The sequence below is a fragment of the Pipistrellus kuhlii genome, unplaced genomic scaffold (genome assembly GCF_014108245.1).
Source record: "Pipistrellus kuhlii isolate mPipKuh1 unplaced genomic scaffold, mPipKuh1.p scaffold_m20_p_2, whole genome shotgun sequence".
Lineage (NCBI taxonomy): Eukaryota > Metazoa > Chordata > Mammalia > Chiroptera > Vespertilionidae > Pipistrellus > Pipistrellus kuhlii.
Genome location: NW_023425515.1, coordinates 166,171,439 through 166,190,529, shown reverse-complemented (window position 1 = coordinate 166,190,529; position 19,091 = coordinate 166,171,439). Strand labels below are relative to the sequence as shown.

The following is a 19,091-nucleotide window of genomic DNA, read 5'->3' as shown; positions in this document are numbered from 1 at the left end:
AGCTGGGTCCTCTCAAACCTGTCTTCTTGGTGCCACAGGATGCCCAGAGTCATTAGGTAAGACTCCAAGAATTTCATGTTCTTGAGGACCTGCCTCCTGCAGGCCTCCAATAGATTTGCGAGTATCAAATTCTGAAACTTGACCCTTTCAATCTGATGCTTTCCCCCCAGAGATTATGCAAGAGAGGGAAAATGTTGTCCAGACTCCATCTAGCAGATGACATCAGATTTTTAAAAATATGAGCCTTAACCTAAATGTTCTAACACATTTTGGTCCTGGAATGGGGTTGTTGGGACCAATTAAGGACTAGTCATGTTCATCTTTCCTCTTTCCCCCTAGGGTTTAGGGTCCTTAGCAAGGCAAAAATTGCAAGCTGTGTTCCTGAAAATCTCAGTGGGGCAAAGATGGCAAGTTGTCACTCCATATCCATTTTCCCTTTTTTATAGTTCGTAGAATTTCCAGTATTTATCTGGGAATATGCTTTCCCAGAACAAAGTTTACATATGCAGTTAGCTATGATCAGGTAACCAAGTTTTGACCAATGAGATGGAAGTGGAAGGAGTGATACAAACTTAGGAAGTGTCTTTACAATGATGCCTTTTTCCTATTTCAGCTCTATACTGAATGTGTAATGGGTGATTGGAGCTTGGGCAGCCATTTTGGACTATGAAGTAGAAAGATACCTGCTGATGTTAGAGAAATAAGAGAGAAGGAATTTGGACTCCGAACACCATGGGGTGCCACATCAGAACTAGACTATCTTTTTTATAAGAGAGAAAAAAATTCTATTTTGTTTAACCACGATTGCTTTAGAAATTTCTATTATGAACAGTTGAACCTAGTCCTAGTTATGGTACTGAATCCATTCTCTGGCTCAGGAAGCATGTTTTAAAAAATCAAGAAATAGCCAAAACCGGTTTGGCTCAATGGATAGAGCGTCGGCTTGGGGATTGAAGGGACCCGGGTTCGATTCCGGTCAAGGGCATGTACCTTGGTTGCGGCATATCCCCAGTAGGGGGTGTGCAAGAGGCAGCTGATCGATGACTCTCTCTCATCAATGTTTCTGACTCTCTATCTCTCTTCCTCTCTGTACAAAAATCAATAAAATATATTTTTTTAAAAAATCAAGAAATAGCTTTGTTGTCACCTCTCTTTTCAGTTACCCATTCATTGAACAAGCATCCAAGACGTCCATAATATGGGGTTAAGACTCCTGAGGCATAATTCAAAAGGGAGAGATAAAATTATTTAGACATGTCAAGGCTGAAAACTAGGAAGTATTTGTAGAAAATATCATTAGTGATCCTGATGTGCCTCAACTATTTTGTAAGAAACCACAAAGTGCCCAGCCGATGGCTCAGTGGTTGAACGTCAGTCAGTCTATAAACCAGAATGTCAAGGTCAGCATACACACAAATATTTATAGTGGTTATCTATGAAGGATTGAGATTATGAAAAAAAAAAAAAAAAAAAAAACCCCCACCAAATTACCCATCAGTTAACCAATCTGGACAGTGTTTTATTTTATTATATAAAATGCAGAAAGCCTTGATTGAGAAAAAATAGGGAAGAGACTTAATAGAAACTGAAGAATCTTCTTAGGAAAGCAATGATTGCTGAAGGATACTGTTGTTCCAGCCATGATGAGCATCTGTCTTCTTGGTAATCTATGGTGAAGCTCCAGGTACAGTATAATCCCAGATCTCTCCCACTCACCCAAGCAGTGGTCCTAGATTTGAGTGGTTAGAGGTTGAGAAAATATAAAAGCCAAAGACTGGCCTCCTTTTACTTTTTTCTTCTTCTTCTTTTTTTCCCCCCTTTTACTTTGTGAGTACATCAAGGACTGGAAGAATGAGAGTTCCTTAAGGCATACCTTCTGTTCATCTGGCTTTTTTGGCTTGGGGCTCTAGCGAAGAGCTGTGCGCCCCACCACCCTTCCTCCACTCACAGATATCTGCATAGCTGCATGTCCGGCATTTCCAAGCCTCCTCCACATCAACTCCTTGAGGCTCTCGGTGGCCCACCCAGTAAGCCATATAGTGCTGCACTTTGCTTCTCAGCTCCTTCTCTTCAAAGGCCACAATCTCTGAACCCAGCACAGTGGCAGTCTCTTGGTGCATATACTCAATCTTCAGAATATCAATGACTGGAAGGTCAGACAATGTTAGAGACAAGATGACCAGCTCCATGAGGTCACCCAAGGACGTCACAGAGAAGCCTCCCTGCTGAGCATGCCTCAACACTGAAGGTCCCAGGGGCTTTTCTGGATGCAATTTTGTGTGATGGATTAGGCTAGCACTGGTCACTTTCCCTTGTACCATGGCATCAAAGATATACTTGTATAGGCTGACTTGCAAACAGTCTTTTCTTTTCTGAGCATCCAGAGGAAGCATAGGGCGTCTGCGTGTCTTGAGTTCAACCAGTTCCAGTTCCCCCTTGGGTGTATAGTGCAGCTCATCAATCACTCCAACAAGAAGCACACCCTCCACTTCTCCGAACACTGGAAACTCTCTGATGCGCCCTTCTGACTGCAGGGTAGGAATCATTGATAACATATTCAGAAACTTAACTGCCCACGCGTCTTCTTTACTGGTGGTAGAGATAGTCACAAGATCATGAAGTTCTAGTTCTCTAGCTAGGTGGATACTGGCACCAGTGTCCAAAATAGCTGCCTTCTCAGGTTCCAAGGAATCAGGAAGTTCTTTTCCATATACCATTTGCTGTTCACACCAGTTTTGAGTAGACAGGTCAGTCACATACAAATATTTAAGGTGGAATCGCTCCATGGGTGGTAAGACATCCAATCCCTTTTTCCACTTTGGAAAACTTATGAGCTTGCCATCCTTCCCGGTGAGTTCAGAAGAAGGGCCGGGCTTGCTAAGTGAATCACTCAACTCTTGGGTATCCTCCAGATCCAGAAATTCTGAGTCACTCAAATCCGAGAACCCTGAGGCTTCTGTTGACACCTTCTCCTCTTCCTCAGTCTCGGCCATGGCACAGCTCTGGATTGGACTACACCCCGCACATCATGTTAAAAAAAAATGCATTATCCAAATAAATAAACAGAATTATAACTATTTATTTACATTCCTTAAAGAAACCTATTTGTTTGCAATCAAATAGTAATGCTAGAGAGTTGTAGTACAGGTACAATTTACAATAGGGCTCCTTGTATCATCCACATATGAACACTTAAAAATTTTTTTAGGTGAAAAATGGTTTTACTCTAGAAACTGGCACTAACACATTATGTGTGATTTTAAGCAAATTACTTTCTTTGGCCTCAATTTCTTCACTTAAAAGATCTGAGTTTGAGTGGGTGGAGAGGGATCAACAGAGGAAAAGGGAGACAAATGTAATGCTCTCAACAACAAAGAATTTAAATTAAATTAAAAAAAAAGATTTGAGTTTTGTCTTTTCTACTTCAAAATTCTACTGACTTGAGCCCTAGCTGGTGTAGCACAGTTGGTTGGACGTCGTCCCTGCACCAGGTTGCCAGTTGTTTCCAGGTCAGAGCACATGCCCAGATTTCAGGCTTGATTCCCAGTAGGAGGCATGTGAAAGGCAGCCAATCAATGTTATTTCTCACATCGATATTTCTCTGTCTCTCCCTCTTCCTTTGTCTCTCTCTAAAAATCAATACACTATTCTTTTTCCCCCCAATCTATTTTTATTGATTTCAAAGAGGAAGGGAGAGAAACATCAATGATGAAAATCATTGATCAGCTGCCTCTTGCACACCCCCTACTGGGGATTGAGCACGCAACCCAAGCATGTGCCCCAACTTCCTGGTTCATAGGTCAATGCTCAACCACTGAACCACACTGGCCTGGCTATAAACTATTCTTTAAAAAAAATTCTACTGACTTGGGACATTATTTCATTATTTTAAGTGAATACAGATCTTTGTAATGTTGGAACGATGTTTGAAAGTTTACTATGGATCACTTCTATAATTCCATCAATACAAAAATCCTTGACTACGCAAATAAATGTCAATTACAAACTGTTTCTGAGTAAAATCAGCTCTCCAATGACTGTTTTTAAATGTAGTTTGCAGGATTAAAATTTAAAGACTATTGATGTAAATAGATCTACTCAGACACAAAGCCTCAAGCTCAGTCCGGACACTCGGGCAGAGACCTCACAGAGCGTTCTCTGGGTTCGTGCTGCTTGCAGAACTGCCCCTGCCTTCACCCTAGCACCCTACTTGTCTGGAGCAGCCCGGACTTACGGGCTCTGAGAACGTTTGCCTCCAGGAGGTACCTTCCCATTGGTCCCAACCACGGTCTCCCCGAGGCCCATGCATGCCCTAACGATTTCCGAGCGCTTCCTACAACGTCCTGGAGGAGCTAGGGATGACAGCCCCTCCGGAAGGGGTCCCTGCGGATCGCAGGAGCTTCCCAAAGGGAAAGGTCCAGAGCCCACCGAAGCCTGGCCGGCGCGGGCAGGTGAGACAACCCGCTTCCCGGGAGCCGCTGCCACCCGGGGAGGTGGGTGAGGGGTGTGGCACCCGCGGGGACAGACCCCTGAGCTCCAAACGCAGCCCTCGGCCCGACACCCCCATCCGCCGGCCTGCGCCTCACCTCGGGCCCTCCTGCGAATCCCGGGCTCCACTCGGCTCCGCTGCGGCCTCGGATCTGCTCCCGGGCTCCACGCTCGGCTAGCAAGAGCAGGTGAAGCAGCAGCCCGGTCCTTCCCGGCTCCACACAAAGCGACCCGGAGTCCGGCTCCGAATGCCCCGCGGCTGCCCAGGGCCCGCCCCCTCCCGGCGGCCTCAGCGGCGCCGCCCCGGCCTCGTTCTCGCGAGACTGCCCAGGGCCCGCCCCCTCCCGGAGGCCCTCCCGCTGCGGTGCCGAGTGGAGATCCCCAGGGCGCGGTCCCCGTGGGGCGGGTCCCACCGGCGCGCCGCTGGCCGCGCGTGTGGTTGAATTGGTCGGTGACGGAGCTGCGCTGTCACTTGACCTAGAAGCGCCCCCTCTGGCGGGGGTTTCCGGGCGACTGTCGAGCCGGTGCCCGGGAAAGGTCTGGGCATGTTCCTTTCTCCCTGGCACAGAGCCTCAGTCCGTTAAGTGATGCGCCTTTGCTTGGCCGCCTTGAATGCTCCGTCCCCCTCTGCACCTCGCACCAGCTTTCCCAGCGGAGAGAACAACCACGAACTCGCTTTGTAAAGATGCTGGCCCTTGTCTCACCAATGTAGTTCTCTTTTCTACTTAATTTTTAATTAACCTTTTCTATTGGAAACTGTAACACAATTATATTTTAAAATGTAAAGTAATGGTAAGTGTAATAATTATTGAGCAGACATGGTATCTCTATGATTACAGCAAAAAATGAAAGTTTTGGACCCTTCTCAAATGCACTCCCATGCCTCCTTCCTGAGAAACCACAAGCCTATTAAGGCATCACTTCTTCGCTTTTCTTTGCAGTTTTTATTGACCAGGAATTGAACTGTGACTTCTTGTTTCATAGGTTGAGCTCGACAGCCATAAGGTCTTTATAGCTGAAGCAAAGTATGCTTTCTTGAGTATGCTTCAGAAGACACTGAGGAATTTTAAACAATGATGTGGTTTGATTAGATACGTGCTTTATAATGATCACTCTAGCAGCAGTGGGAAGGATAGATGACTCCAGACTAGATGTAGAGAAACCAATTGGAAATATAAGCATTTAGGAAGTACTACAAGTCTAAGTACTGACAATGGGAATGGAGTAGAGACTTTTAAGTCCTCAATTCAATATATAGGACCTGCTGACATTGGAGAAGTAATGAATGGAGAGGAAAAAGTTTAAACAGGAGTATTAAGTAGGTAGTGGTCCCACTTCCTGGATTAAGGAATACAGACTTTATTTAAAAAAAAACAAGTGAGAGTACTATGGGATATTCAAGTGAAGATATCCAGTGGGATGTTGAATATAATGTTCTGGAGTTCAGGAAGTATTTCTAAAATATAGATGTCAGAAGTGTTGGGTGTTAAAATCAAAATTCGTAACTTAAGAGGAGAATATGTCTAAGGACACAGCTCTGAGGAAAGAACAACCCCATGATCAATGGAGGGAGAAGTTCCTATGAGATAAATAGAGTAAATGATAAAAGGCAAAGGCAATGGGCAGGCTCTGAAATATAACTTATGCAGACTTCCTGGGCAGCAGACCTAAGTAAATCTTTTAGAATGACAAAGAGTAGCTCAGCTATGTTCAGCCATTAATAATAGGTGTTTAAAAGCTAGGCTAACAAACTTAAGAGGGAAAAAACTCAAACTCAGGTTTGACTCAAGTAAAAAGACATGAGTAATTAAAGAAGATTCTCCTTTTCTTCATCTATAAAGTGAAGTTTCCATTAGGTGAATTCCTAAATCTTTTCCAGTTCTAAATTTTTGAGCTGGTGAATTGGCATTGAAGAATGGGTAAAATTTGGAGTTCTATGAACAGTAACTCTCTTTTTCCCCACCCCTCTAAATCCTCCTTCCCACCACCATACCAGCTACATGATTCTCATAGAAGCTGAGTTTTAAGCCTACAATTGACTGTAGTAGAGGTGGGCACAGACCTAGCTGGGCCAATAAGAAGCCTTCCTCAGGATTTTGAGATAAGAAATAAGAAAGAGAAGGCAGCTTTATTCTGGGTGATAGAACCTGAATATAGGCAGTCCTTAGGTTACCTCGGAGATTCATTCCTACCGAGTGATTTTCACAGTAAGATGGAACCCACCTACATTAGCACCTACGTCACTCACATGGAGCACTTACACAGCAGTAATGAAGTGAAACAGTAAAAAAAAAAAATAAAAAATTGAAAAGATAATTCCTGACCTTGTGGTAAATAATAAAAAACATAGAGCACATATGTACATACGTCAAAATGATGGAACTTTTTTATTTATTTTTTTATTGATTTTGTACAGAGAGGGAGATAGTTAGAAACATCAATGAGAGTCATCGATCAGCTGCCTCTTGCACACCCCCTACAGGGGATATGCCCGCAACCAAGGTACATGCCCTTGACCGGAATCAAACCCGGGATCCTTCAGTCCCCAAGCTGATGCTCTATCCATTGAGCCAAACCGGTCTCGGCGGAAATGATGGAACTTTTAAAAAAAATAAATACTATAAATGGGAAATGACAATGTAACCACAAAACAATTTGAGTCCTATGTAACCCAAGGACTGCCTGTATATGTAAAATCTGGAGTTGCTGGTAGTCGTGATTTGAAATGAGATGATTTCTTTTAAAAACAAACAAACAAACAAAAGCCAGAATGAAGACACAAGAAGCAGAGGTAAAAAATGGAGAGAAAACTGCCTGGGTTTTCCAAAGTACTCATCCCAGTCCAATATTAGAATGTATTGCAGGCCCTGGATTACATGAGCTAGTTGCAGGCTGATCCCTGCCCCTCCTCCCTTATCTCAGGAGCATGTTGGAGGCAACCAATAGATGTGTCTCTCTCACTATGATGTTTCTCTCTTTGTCTCTCCCTCTCTCTTCCATTCTCTCCATAAACAATGGATAAAATATCCTTAGGTGAGGATTAACAAAAAATTAAAAATTAAATTTTAATTTAAAATATGAGGTGGTGATATTTTAAACAGTAGTTCCCATATACTGGTTTGTAAATCACTGAATGCCCATGCATAATAATTTATTAATCAATCATGAAGTCAGAAAAATAATAAAGTGTTACTTTTTTCATATTGCTGAATTTAATTGGAAGGACCATCCTTTATTTTTAAGTACTTTGTATGGAAGTATAGATAGTTATCAATGAAGTGTTTATTTACACAATGGGCAAAATTAGAAGTTGACATCATTATATCAATAAATATTTAGAGTTCTGAAATTAAAAAGCATAGAATCACTGACTTAAACTTGGCTTTTGTTCTCATGTTGGATAATTTTTTTTATAATTTATTTTTACACATTATTTCTGAAGGCAGTCCTCCTGTGTATTTCATGGTGCCGAGTAAGTGATGAATTATAGCTGAAGGCTTTTCCACATTCATTACATTCATAAGGTTTTTCTCCAGTGTGATGTCTCTGATGTTTCTTAAAGGATGAATCATGTCTATAGGCTTTTCCACACCGTGTGCATTCATATGCTTTCACTCCTGTATGAACAATTTTATGGTTGCTAAGGTGGATCCTCTGCCTAAAGGCTTTCCCACATTCTTTACATTTGTAAGGTCTCTCCCCAGTATGGATTCTCTGATGATGTGTTAGATACGCTCTATGACTAAAGGTTTTACAACATGCAGTGCATGCATAGGGCTTCTCTCCAGTATGAATTCTTATATGTTCACTTAGGTGTCTAATTTGTCGAAAGGTTTTCCCACATTCATTGCACGTAAAGGGTTTCTCTCCAGAATGAGTTCTCAAATGTTGGATCAAGCTAATGTTCTGGCTGAAAGCTTTCTGACATTTGTCACATACATAAGGTTTCTCTCCAGTGTGAGTTCTGTGGTGCTGATTAAGAGAGGAGCGATGTCTGAAGGTTTTGCCACATTCTTCACATTCAAAAGGTTTCTCACCAGTATGGATTCTCTGGTGGGTATTAAGAGAAGCACTTTGACTAAAGGCCCTTCCACATTCCTTACATCTGAAAGGTTTCTCACCAGTATGAATTCTCATGTGTTCAGTAAGATGAATGGGTTGCTTGAAGATTTTTTCACATATATTACATTCATGGGTTTTTGTTCTTATGTAACTTGTTGGATGACTAATCAGATCTAATTTGTATTTGTTCCTCTTTCTCAGTGTGTCATATTTACAGTACCTCTGTTCTATAACAACATTTGAATTCATAATATTTTCCCCAAATTTGTTAGTTTCTTGGCCTCTCTTTTTGTGGAGCAAGATGGCTTGTCTTACATTTCTTCCATTGGTGTCCTGATGCCTTTCTAACTCATCATATTTGGAGACTTTTCGCAATGTGGAATCAATTACATCATCCCTCACGAACCTTTCCATCATAATGCCTTGATATAACTGTTCCTGTAAAATGTCATTCTTTGCAGTTGATGTACTGGTTTCTGTTTTACTCTTCATGTCTGAAAGAAATGGAAAAAATACAAATAACTCAAATACTTTATGCTTTGAAAACTCTATTACTATAGAGATTCAGATAACAATACATATAAAGTGCATGAGATTTTCATTATATTTAAATATGGTTATGCGTCCTGGAGAGGTAATGGGAAATTAAATTAAGAATCAGTAAACAGTAAAAGTATAATTTTATAAAAAGAGTAAAGTTTGAGCAATTTAGTCCTGCTCTAATAATATTAAGTAATGAAATTTCTGAGCTGTCTTTTAATTGACAACTACTTTAAGAAAACCATCTCAGAAAAATCAAAAAGATGTTCCTTCCCCCACTCCAGCAGCAGCCAGAGACACTAATTCAAAAAATAATGTTAGAACTAAGAAAATTCACAAGAACACTGAGGTGTCTTTTATTAAAACTTACATATTGTGCCGAAACCGGTTTGGCTCAGTGGATAGAGCATCAGCCTGCGGACTGAAAGGTCCCAGGTTTGATTCCGGTCAAGGGCATGTACCTTGGTTGCGGGCACATCCCCAGTAGGGAGTGTGCAGAGGCAGCTGATCGATGACTCTCTCTCATCGATGTTTCTAACTCTCTATCCCTCTCTCTTCCTCTCTGCAAAAAATGAATAAAATATATTTTTAAAAAAAAACAAAAAAAAACTTACACACTATTCTATTTCCTGTGCTTATTAATTTGTTCCTGGAAGTGTTATTTATACAAAGAAGACTTGTAAGAAACCCAGAATATATTGCTGCTATTACAATGTCCTATGAAAATATCCTTTAACCTTTAAAATTTTGACTGATTTTCTTGGCCCATGGACTGAAGGGTTTGATTCTGGTCAAGGGCACATACCTCATTTGCAGGCTTGATTCAGGGGGCCTGTAGAAAGCAACCAGTAACCAGTTGATGTGTCTCTCTCACAACAATGTTTCTCAATCTCTCTCTCTCTCTCTCTCTCTCTCTCTCTCTCTCTCTCTCTCTCTCAAAATCAATAGAAAAGATATCCTTAGGTAGGGATTAACAACAACAAAAAATAAAGTAAAAATAATAAAATTTTGACTGGTTTTCTTACTTGATAATTTGTTGTATCCATTATTAATACCTCAACTGACAGCTTTGTATTCCTAAAAGGTATAACTTCTTGTAAAGATCATTAGTATTTCTAAATTCTAAATGAATAGATGCAAGAATAGAGTCTACATTCTGTAAGTCCCCAATTCTGGTCTTGAATAGTGGGGAAGAGAAGTCAGGGAAAGACAGAGAAGCCATCTATATCCCCCTCCCCAATTCAGTATCCAGGCCTGAAGCAGCCCATGCTAGGGAAGAAGAAAAGATTTAACTTTGAATGAAGTTTCACTGAACTAAACATTTTTCTAAAATCAGACTATTACTTAAAGGGACTAGACCATTTATGGGAACTCTTTGAGATTTTACCCACAGGTAGGGAAATTGCAATTCTTATTATTCTTATCATTATTATGAGTTGAAAAAGAAAACCCAAGAGAATGTACAAACAAACACAATGAAACAAGGTGGTTGGCTATAAGATCAATATACAAAATCAACTGTATTATTATACCTGGAACAAACAGAAAACATAATTTTTTAAAGTATGCTATTTATATATGGAAAGGTACCACCTGCCTTGGCTCACCTGTATTGGGATGTCCCGGGCCTTCTTTCTCTGTTATCCATGGCTCTTCTCCTTTCTCCAACTGAGAAATCACCCTAGGTTTGGAAAATTCATATCCTGCTTATGCAGTAAAAAAAAAAAAAAAAAAAAAAAAAGTATGAATGCTTATGTTGAGGTCTAAGAACCATTCCCAGAATTAGTTTTAGTCCTAGGAAAGGAGCACCTCTGCATGTTTTTCTATTTTAGTTCTACAAAGTAAAAGAAGGAGAATCAGATATAGCCTGACTTGATTTTCACAGGAATAAGAGAGAACCCAAAGCGAAGATCCAGGGAATCCATGACATTTAACAATTTAGAAATAATGGTTCTTGTGTAATGAGCAGTTTCTGGATAAACAGCCCATCCTTACCCACTGAGACCAAGTTCCTGTAGTTCTCCAGCATCACCTCTCGGTACAGATTCTGATGAGCAGGGGTAAGTTGACCCCACTCCTCTTGGGTGAAGTTCACAGTTATGTCCTTGAAGGTCAACAGTTCCTAGAATATAAAATACATGGCTTTTGCCCAGCCAAACATGGCTCCATGGTGAACACTGACCTATGAACTAGGCAGTCATGGTTCGATTCCCAGCGAGGGTATATACTTCGGTTGTGGTTCAATCCCCAGTGTGAGATGGGCAGAAGGCAGTCAATCAATGATTCTCTCTCATCACTGATGTTTCTATCTCTCTCTCCCTATCCATTCCTCTCTGAATTCAATAAAAATGTTTGAAAAATAAAGTAAAAACATTTTTTTAAAAACAGTTCCAGAATTGGTAAATATGTGTCTACATATGAAAGGCTCATTTTCTTTTCTTAACTTTCCTAATTTGTATGACACAATTTACTATTAAAAATTAAAATAAGAACAATGTGTTGTGGGATTTATAACATGTAAAGTGAAATGTATTGAGATAATACACAAAGAATGGGAGAGAATAAATGGAAATGTAAGACTTTCATATTATATGTGAAACTGTATAATATTAATTAAAAGCAGCTGTGATGTGTTTAAAATTTCATATTAGTGGCTAGAGCAACCACTAAAAACAAACCAAAGAAGAATAGCTAAAAAGTCATTAGGGACACAAAATAAAATACAAAAAAAAACCCCAATAAAATGCGATTTAATCCAAAAGACAGCAGAAGAGAAGGAACAAAGAATAGATGGGACAAACAGCAAACAAAGAATAAGAATATGCACTTAAATCTATCATATCAATGATTGTGTATATTTTTATTGATTACAGAGAGGAAGGGAGGAGAGAGAAACATCAAAGCTAATGTTCTAACCACTGAGAAAACTGGCCAGGATAATGCATTCTGTTTATTTTATTTTAATCTTTTCCCAGAGCTAAGTTTAAATCCCATCAGTTTCAATAAGTGTCAGGAAGTGAGGAATTCTAAAAAGTGGAATGCAGAGATAGCCCCTTAAATTATTAGACTATTATTATTTCCACATTTCTCTAACTCTGGGATGCATTTCAATCCTATAAAATATTAGTATCTGAATTAGCTGAGGAAACAGGGATTTTAAAGAGCTAAAAAATATTGCTACAGATCACCAAGCAAGTAAATTCACGAATTAAGTTCAAATCTTGTACCAACTAATTTTAGAATCCAAGTTCTGTACACTTAAAACTCTTATGTTCTCGAGTAACATCTGCTCTTTACTGATCTTCCTTTTCTGTTTATTCAACAATTTCCTCTGTCTCACCTCTCCTTCCACCAGGAGGAGAGGACACCCATTCTGACACCCTGTTGTAACTCCCCAGCTAACGTGTGCATCTGTGGCCAGACATTTCTTCTCTTCTTGATTCTTTGGCTGCAGTTTGATTTCTGCTCGCAATACACTAAGAGTCACCTCATTAAGTTCACACGTGATATGTGTACAACATTAAGAATGTCAGCCTGGTCTGTCTGGCTCAGTGGTTGAACACAGACCTATGAACCAGAGATCAGTTCAATTCCCAGTTAGGGCACATGCCCAGGTTGCAGGTTCAATCCCCAGTGTGCTGGAGGCAGCCATTCAATGATTCTCTCTCATCATTGATGTTTCTCTCTCCTCCCTTCCTCTCTGTAATCAATAAAAATATATATTAAATATATATAAATAATAAAAGAATGTCAGAACTTTCTTCTCATTTACAAAGTTTGTTTTTCAGTTATAAATACTAAAAAAATAAATTAAAAAATGAGGATTATCTTAGAAATTAGCAACACAATGTTAGAGTTACATGGAGGAAAGTATAACTTCTATGAGCAAATAAATGGCTACCACCATTGCCATTTTCTGTACAAAAGCAATATTCTCTGAGCTCCCTAGGTTGAATTCATTAACCTCAACAACCTCCCACTCCAAGAAAAGGGGTGTTATGCCCTTAAAAACAAAAAACAAAAAAAAAAAAAAAAAAATGAGAGAAAATGCCAACCCACCTGGAATTCTGCTGTCTGGGCCCCAGAAGTCCCTTCATCCTTTAAACTTTCTCCCTGCATCTCATCAGCACCCTGAGATAGCACAGCTGAGGAAGGAAAAGAGTCATAAAGTTTGCACTCCCCAAAAGTCCCCAAAACTGCCTGCAGAGCTGCTGAATATGGCTCCTCTCACAATACATTCACAAAGAGGGACATTGGTCTGACTCAATCATACTGGAGGCTCCATAATGAGGAGCATCTGCAGTGTGTTCTTTTGGGTATTTGTGTTTCCCAATGGTCAATGCTGGTCCATAAGCACAGATCTACTGAGCTACTCCTTTGTTCATTTCCCATGGACTTGCAGGTATTCTACAGCCCACCTGAAGCATGTCTTTCCAGCACTAGTTTCCTCTAATCACCATCCTCTGTCTGTTGGTCTTGAACACCAATCTCAGACTATAATTGTCTCCTTTCTCTGACACTTTACAAAAAAACGTAGACATCTTTCAAGGCCCAATTCAATGCTATCTGCTTTGTGAAAATTTCTCAGATAAGCACAAGTGGAAAAAATGTTTTCTATTTCTTGTCTTCCAAAAAAACTTTATCATAGCATTTTCCTAGATTACCTTCTATTATGGGTATGTGATCTGGGTATGTGTCTGTCTCCATCAATTAATAATTAGTGCCCTAGCTGGTTTGGCTCAGTGGATTGATTGAACCTGAAGGGGCCTAGGTTCGATGCCAGTCAAGGGCACATACCCGGGTTGAGAGCTCAATCCCTAGTATGGGACATGCAGGAGGCAGCTGATCAACAATTCTCTCTCTCCCTTTACTTTCCTCTCTGAAATCAATAAAAATATATTTTAAAAAATATTTAGCATTAGAGATCATTATTCTTTTTTCCATCTGTCAAGGTGCTTAGCAAAGTTCCTGCCTGACACAGCTAAAATACAATAAATATTGACTGAAGCTACAGTGTTAAAGGTATGGATTAAGAGATTACATGAAACACACAAATTTCTCTATCCATCTATCTATCCTGACCTGACCACTAACTAATGTGTAATTTTGGACATATTTCCCAATGAACCTGTATTTCAAGGTAAAATAAGAGTAATCAAGCATGTAATTCTTCCTTCTCAGCAGATGAAAAGCAAAAACTGATATTGGTTTGAAGCTAAAATGACTGAAACTTGTGAAGAAAAACCATTGGGAAGGCTTAAGGGTGCAAAAAGCTTTGACTTTGCTGTCCACACTCAAAAGTCGCTGGTGGGGACAATCTTATGTTCTGTTTTCCTGTCCTGTGTAGTACTGAGGACAGGAGATGGGAGCAGCACGGAGCACATGTCACCAAGAGCCTGTGCTGAGAGCACAATAGTTAAGTACTGCCTGCTTGTGAGACAGCTGGTTGAGTACGTTTGAGTGCGTGCCTCTCTATTCTTCTAGACCAGTGGTTGGCAAACTCATTAGTCAACAGAGCCAAATATCAACAGTACAATGACTGAAATTTCTTTTGAGAGCCAAATTTTTTAAACTTAAACTTCTTCTAACACCACTTCTTCAAAATAGACTTGCCCAGACCGTGGTATTTTGTTAAAGAGCCACACTCAAGGGGCCAAAGAGCTGCATGTGGCTTGCAAGCAGCAGTTTGCCGACCACGGGTCTAGAGCAGTGGTTCTCAACCTTCCTAATGCCGTGACCCTTTAATACAGTTCCTCATGTTGTGGTGACCCCCAACCATAAAATTATTTTCGTTGCTACTTCATAGCTGTAATTTTGCTACTGTTATGAATCGTAATGTAAATATCTGTGTTTTCTGATGGTCAGGTTGAGAACCGTTGCTGTAGAGCCTAAGACCACAACATGCGGAACTGTATTAAAGGGTCGAGACATTAGAAAAGTTGAGAACCACTGTTTAAGAGGAACAGCAAGGCAGGAGAGGAGGGATCCGGAAGCAACAATCCCACAGCCAGAACTCCAGAACTCTCACAGCTATCCCTTTCCCAAAAGCCACAAGCATGATCCTCAGAGACCTGCTTCCCGCCAGGTTCTCCCCGAGACCAGAACAATAAAGTGTACCTATCTTTTGACACACAGATGAGATCTCCTAGCTCCTCATCCATTCCCCCTTCATCAGTCTATTCTTACCTTCTCCTTCAAACATCTTCGTCACCTCCTCCCAAAGGGGCACCCCCTCCTTGGCCTTCTTTGGATGGTGCAACTTCACCCAGGTGCTGGCCTCAGCGGGCAAGGTGATCAAGAGCTGCTGCAGCATAGCGATGTCCACCTGATTGAGCTTGTCCACTTCCTGTGAGGAAACGGCCAGAACCTCTGCTGAGAGGCTGCACAGTTGTGTGGTCCTCCTTTGGTCACAGTCCCTGCCCTCAAGGCTTTGGCATGTTCCTGCAGCCCCAGAACCTGGGACTCAGAGAGGCTAATGTGACTTGGACAACTCTGAAACACCGGCTCCTCTCTTAGGTACAGCCTCCCTGGGGGCAGCTGGTTGAGTGTAAGCCTCTATCTTCTTTGAGAGAAACACAGGCAGGAGAGGAGGGACCCAGGAGCACCCTCATACAGCCAGAATTCCAGAACTTGCAGAAATATATTTAGAACTGCAAAAGATCCAAAAACAAAGAGTTGGCATCTATGTGGGAAGAAGTATAATCAATGCTCTTGGACGTGGCTGTCTCCCGGTTCTCCATACACACACACACAAATAGCCAAAGGTACACAGACATGCACAGATCCTGCCCTGACTTCCCCTCTTCAAAGCCACATGCATCTTCTGCCCGGATATAGATTTGAAATCAGACAGCCTGGGTTAGAATCCTGACTCTTGCGCTTAAAAGCTCTAAGGCACTTCAGCTGAGCTTCAGTTTCTTCATCTATAAAATATTAATTGTATTTCATAGTATTGAAAAGTTGATTAATTGAGATAATGTCGGGCAAACAATAAACCTTTAGTAAACATTATTATAAACCTTTTGCTTTAATGCTGAAGCAGAGCATTATCTTTTTAAGTTATTTTTTTTTCTTTTTTCTTTTTCTTTTTCTTTTTCTTTTTTCTTTTTTTTTTTTTTTTTTTTTTTTTGAGAGAGAGAAAGAGAGATTGTTTGTTCTACCACTGAGGAAGGAACCCACAAACTTGGCATAGCGGGATGATGCTTTAACCAAGTGACCTACTGGGCCAAGGCCTCCTAAAGTTACTTAAAAACAAAAAACAAACACCAATTAATAAATCTCAATTCAAAGTTAATGTCAAGTATTTCAAATGATGGAATAATCATATAGCTGCATTTTCACATGGGCAAGTAGTGACAGCCACACCCACATAGATGCCTAGCAGCTAGCAAGTCCTTTTAAACTCTCTGTTAAGATGTATCCTGGTTTCAAAACTGTTACAATTTGGGGAAAGGAGTATGCCTACAAATGGAGGAAATGCAGTAGTACTTGGAGTACAACTGAGGACTACTGCAGAAGTGTTTGTAACAGGCAATTTTGGAAAAACAGAACAAAACTCAAATACGCCCTCGCTCTCACCCCGCCCCTGTCATTTGAGCAGGTAGATCGCTCCAAGGCGATCAGGTCCAGTGTACCTGGAACCCCAAAATCAGTCCTAGCTCCCTGGAAAGGAAGCCGACCCAACTTTTTGAAGTTTGTGGGGGAAGGGTCTGTGGTGAATGAGCATCTCTTGTTTTCAGCAGTGACTGGTGCAGAGAAAGGGGCTGCATCAGGCGGATTGGAGCATGTGGGCAATAGCCTGCTTCTGAATATATATATATATAGTAAATGTCTTGTTACCAAAGTGGACAAATTTATGAAGCAGTCAATGACAGAGAAGCTTCTTTCAGAAGATGCCCTTTCTCACTCCTCCCAGACCCGCCTCCCTCGGGCTGAGGACGGGCAGGGCGGCCTCCTACTCACCGGATCCGCCTCGGACGCCGGCAGGACCGGAGATGGGGGCGTGAGAGCGCTCGCGCCTGAGGCTTTCAGCTCCAGAGGGTGTCTGTTTGGTGGAGGAAATGGTAACAGATTTCGTTCCTTCCCAGCCTTCTACAGACACACCACATTCCCAAGCAAAACAATCCTTCTGCAAAAGGCGCCCAACGCTCCCGTCGGCCTCTGGACTGAAAGTGGGTCTTCTTCAAATTCCCAAGGAGAAGGGCCCAGGGCGGGTCTGCTGCTCCGGATCACATCAGCCAACGCGGCCTGTCCCCGCCGCACCCCTGAGAGCCGGGCTCTGGGCGCCGCCGAGGGAGAGGCTCCCTGAGCCCGCTTCCCGCACACCGAGGCGGGGACACATCGCGGAGGAGGCGCTTCAGTGCCGGGGCGGCGGCCAGGTCCTCCCGGGCCCCCTCCTGGGCCGCAGCCCGACCTCCCCCGGCGCCCCAGCCTCGGGCGCGCCCCCGCAGTTGCCCCCGCCACCGGTGGCCTCCGCGCAGGCCCCAGTGCAGCCCGGGGTACGGCCCACCCACGGCGGCCGCCCGGCAGCCCTGCCACCCCGCTACCCGCCCAGCGCCCCCGGTCCTCCCGCGGCTCCACCCGCTCCGCCGCCCGCTCCGCCCACCGGGGCCGCGAGGAGCCCGCCGGCTCCAGGATTGTGGGGCGTGCGAAAACCCGGAACCTGGATGTTATGGAGCCCGGACTCTCCAGACCTAGGGGTAGGGACCACCCCAGTGGATCTGCAGTGTTTCCTGACAGCGGCCCAAGAGACTGCGTGGACCGCCACTTCTTCCGGAGAGGAAGCCCCTTCTGTCATTCACTCACTCACCCCCTCACTCACTCACTCACTCACTCACTCCGGAGAGGAAGCCCCTTCTGTCACTCACTCACTCACTCACTCACTCACTCATTCATTCATTCACTCATTCATTCATTCACCGTCTTCTTAGTGCCTATGATCTGCCATGCATTGTCTCAGAATCTGAGGCTAGCTCTAACTGGTTTGGCCCAGTGGATAGAGCGTGGGCCTGCAGACTGAAGGGTCCCAGGTTCCGGGCACATTCCCACTGGGGAGTGTGCAGGAGGCAGCTGGTTAATGTTTCTAACTCTCTATCCCTCTCCCTGCCTCTCTATAAAAAAAATCAATAAAATGTATTTTAAAAGAAAGAAAGAAAGAAAGGAAGGAAGGAAGGAAGGAAGGAAGGAAGGAAGGAAGGAAGGAAGAATCTGAGGCTACAGCAATTATCAAAATGCAGCCAGCTTTCTTGTATCAATATATTAATTCCGGTGAGATTAAGCAGATAAATAGAAAAATACATAACAAATCTAGGTGATGGTAAGGTCTATGAGGAAAAGGGAAGCAGAGTATAGAGTGGGGAATAGAGGATAATTAGAGTTCCTCTCTGGTAATTGTGGGCTAGGATAATTTCACAAGATATTATTTAAAACAGTTCATGTTTATTTAGTTTAATCTACCTTTTCCTTTGGCACCTTTATTCTTACTCTATTCACTGGCTTTGTCTGGGATAGTTTTCTTTCTGCCTGAGGAACTTTGAATGTTCCTTGTGAGTGTGGTGGAGCTGGTGAGAAATCCTGATACCTCTTCGTGTTCCCTTCTGAAAGGTCTTCTTGCCTAGTGCTTGTTGCTCGATTGAACACAAGGGTGTCAGTGCCCATGTTGGTGAGGGTAGTGGAATCAAAGTTGTCCTTCATTCTGAGCCACAAATAGCAACACACACACACACACACACACACACACACACACGTTCACACCACACATGTGCAGGTACACGGGCCCAAATAAACAGAGGCCTGAGTGTATCACTTGCACCAGAGTCACTTTCACTTCCCCAGGAAGCCATCCACACCAACATCAGCCAAAAGATAGTTCACCCTGGAAGACGGGGTTCTGATGTGAGAACTAGCTGGGCTTTTCCAGCTCTTTTCTTGGGGACAAACGACTTTTTATCACATGATATATTTGAGTTGTGGACCCTGCCCCCCCCCCCCCCCCCGAGCTG

The 19,091-nt window shown here is 42.4% G+C and overlaps 2 protein-coding genes across 8 annotated transcripts; both read right to left on the bottom strand.

Moving 5' to 3' along the window:
* Positions 1 to 1,498: 1,498 nt before the first annotated feature.
* Positions 1,499 to 3,460, bottom strand: EXO5 (exonuclease 5). Of its 2 annotated transcripts, none has more exons than XM_036446085.2 (2): positions 1,830 to 3,460; positions 1,499 to 1,794 (listed from the first exon to the last, which is right to left on the bottom strand). In XM_036446085.2, the coding sequence occupies exon 1, from the start codon at positions 2,991 to 2,993 to the stop codon at positions 1,881 to 1,883; it is 1,113 nt and encodes a 370-aa protein (XP_036301978.1). In that variant the 5' UTR covers positions 2,994 to 3,460; the 3' UTR covers positions 1,499 to 1,794; positions 1,830 to 1,880. The 2 variants fall into 2 exon arrangements, with proteins under 2 accessions (XP_036301978.1, XP_036301979.1); XM_036446086.2 differs by having other exon boundaries at positions 1,499 to 1,777; positions 1,813 to 3,459.
* Positions 3,461 to 7,658: 4,198 nt separating this feature from the next.
* ZFP69 (ZFP69 zinc finger protein) lies at positions 7,659 to 17,662 on the bottom strand. Of its 6 annotated transcripts, none has more exons than XM_036446061.2 (6): positions 17,053 to 17,661; positions 15,277 to 15,740; positions 13,150 to 13,235; positions 11,086 to 11,212; positions 10,698 to 10,796; positions 7,659 to 9,044 (listed from the first exon to the last, which is right to left on the bottom strand). In XM_036446061.2, exons 2-6 carry the CDS (start codon positions 15,401 to 15,403, stop codon positions 7,912 to 7,914), a joined length of 1,572 nt encoding a protein of 523 aa, XP_036301954.1. In that variant the 5' UTR covers positions 15,404 to 15,740; positions 17,053 to 17,661; the 3' UTR covers positions 7,659 to 7,911. The 6 variants fall into 6 exon arrangements, with proteins under 6 accessions (XP_036301954.1, XP_036301955.1, XP_045440609.1 ...); XM_036446062.2 differs by having other exon boundaries at positions 10,698 to 10,793; XM_045584653.1 differs by lacking the exon at positions 15,277 to 15,740 and having other exon boundaries at positions 17,053 to 17,662.
* Between the last annotated feature and the right edge of the window lie 1,429 nt (positions 17,663 to 19,091).

Coding starts and splice junctions, on each gene's coding strand:
- EXO5 (XM_036446085.2), bottom strand. CDS start 2,993: ATGGCCGAGACTGAGGAAGAGGAGAAGGTGTCAACAGAAGCCTCAGGG.
- ZFP69 (XM_036446061.2), bottom strand. CDS start 15,403: ATGCTGCAGCAGCTCTTGATCACCTTGCCCGCTGAGGCCAGCACCTGG. Junction 10,797..11,085: donor CAGGAACTTGGTCTCAGTGG/GTAAGGATGGGC, acceptor TTACTGCATAAG/CAGGATATGAATTTTCCAAA. Junction 9,045..10,697: donor CCCGGGACATCCCAATACAG/GTGAGCCAAGGC, acceptor CATTTCTTTCAG/ACATGAAGAGTAAAACAGAA.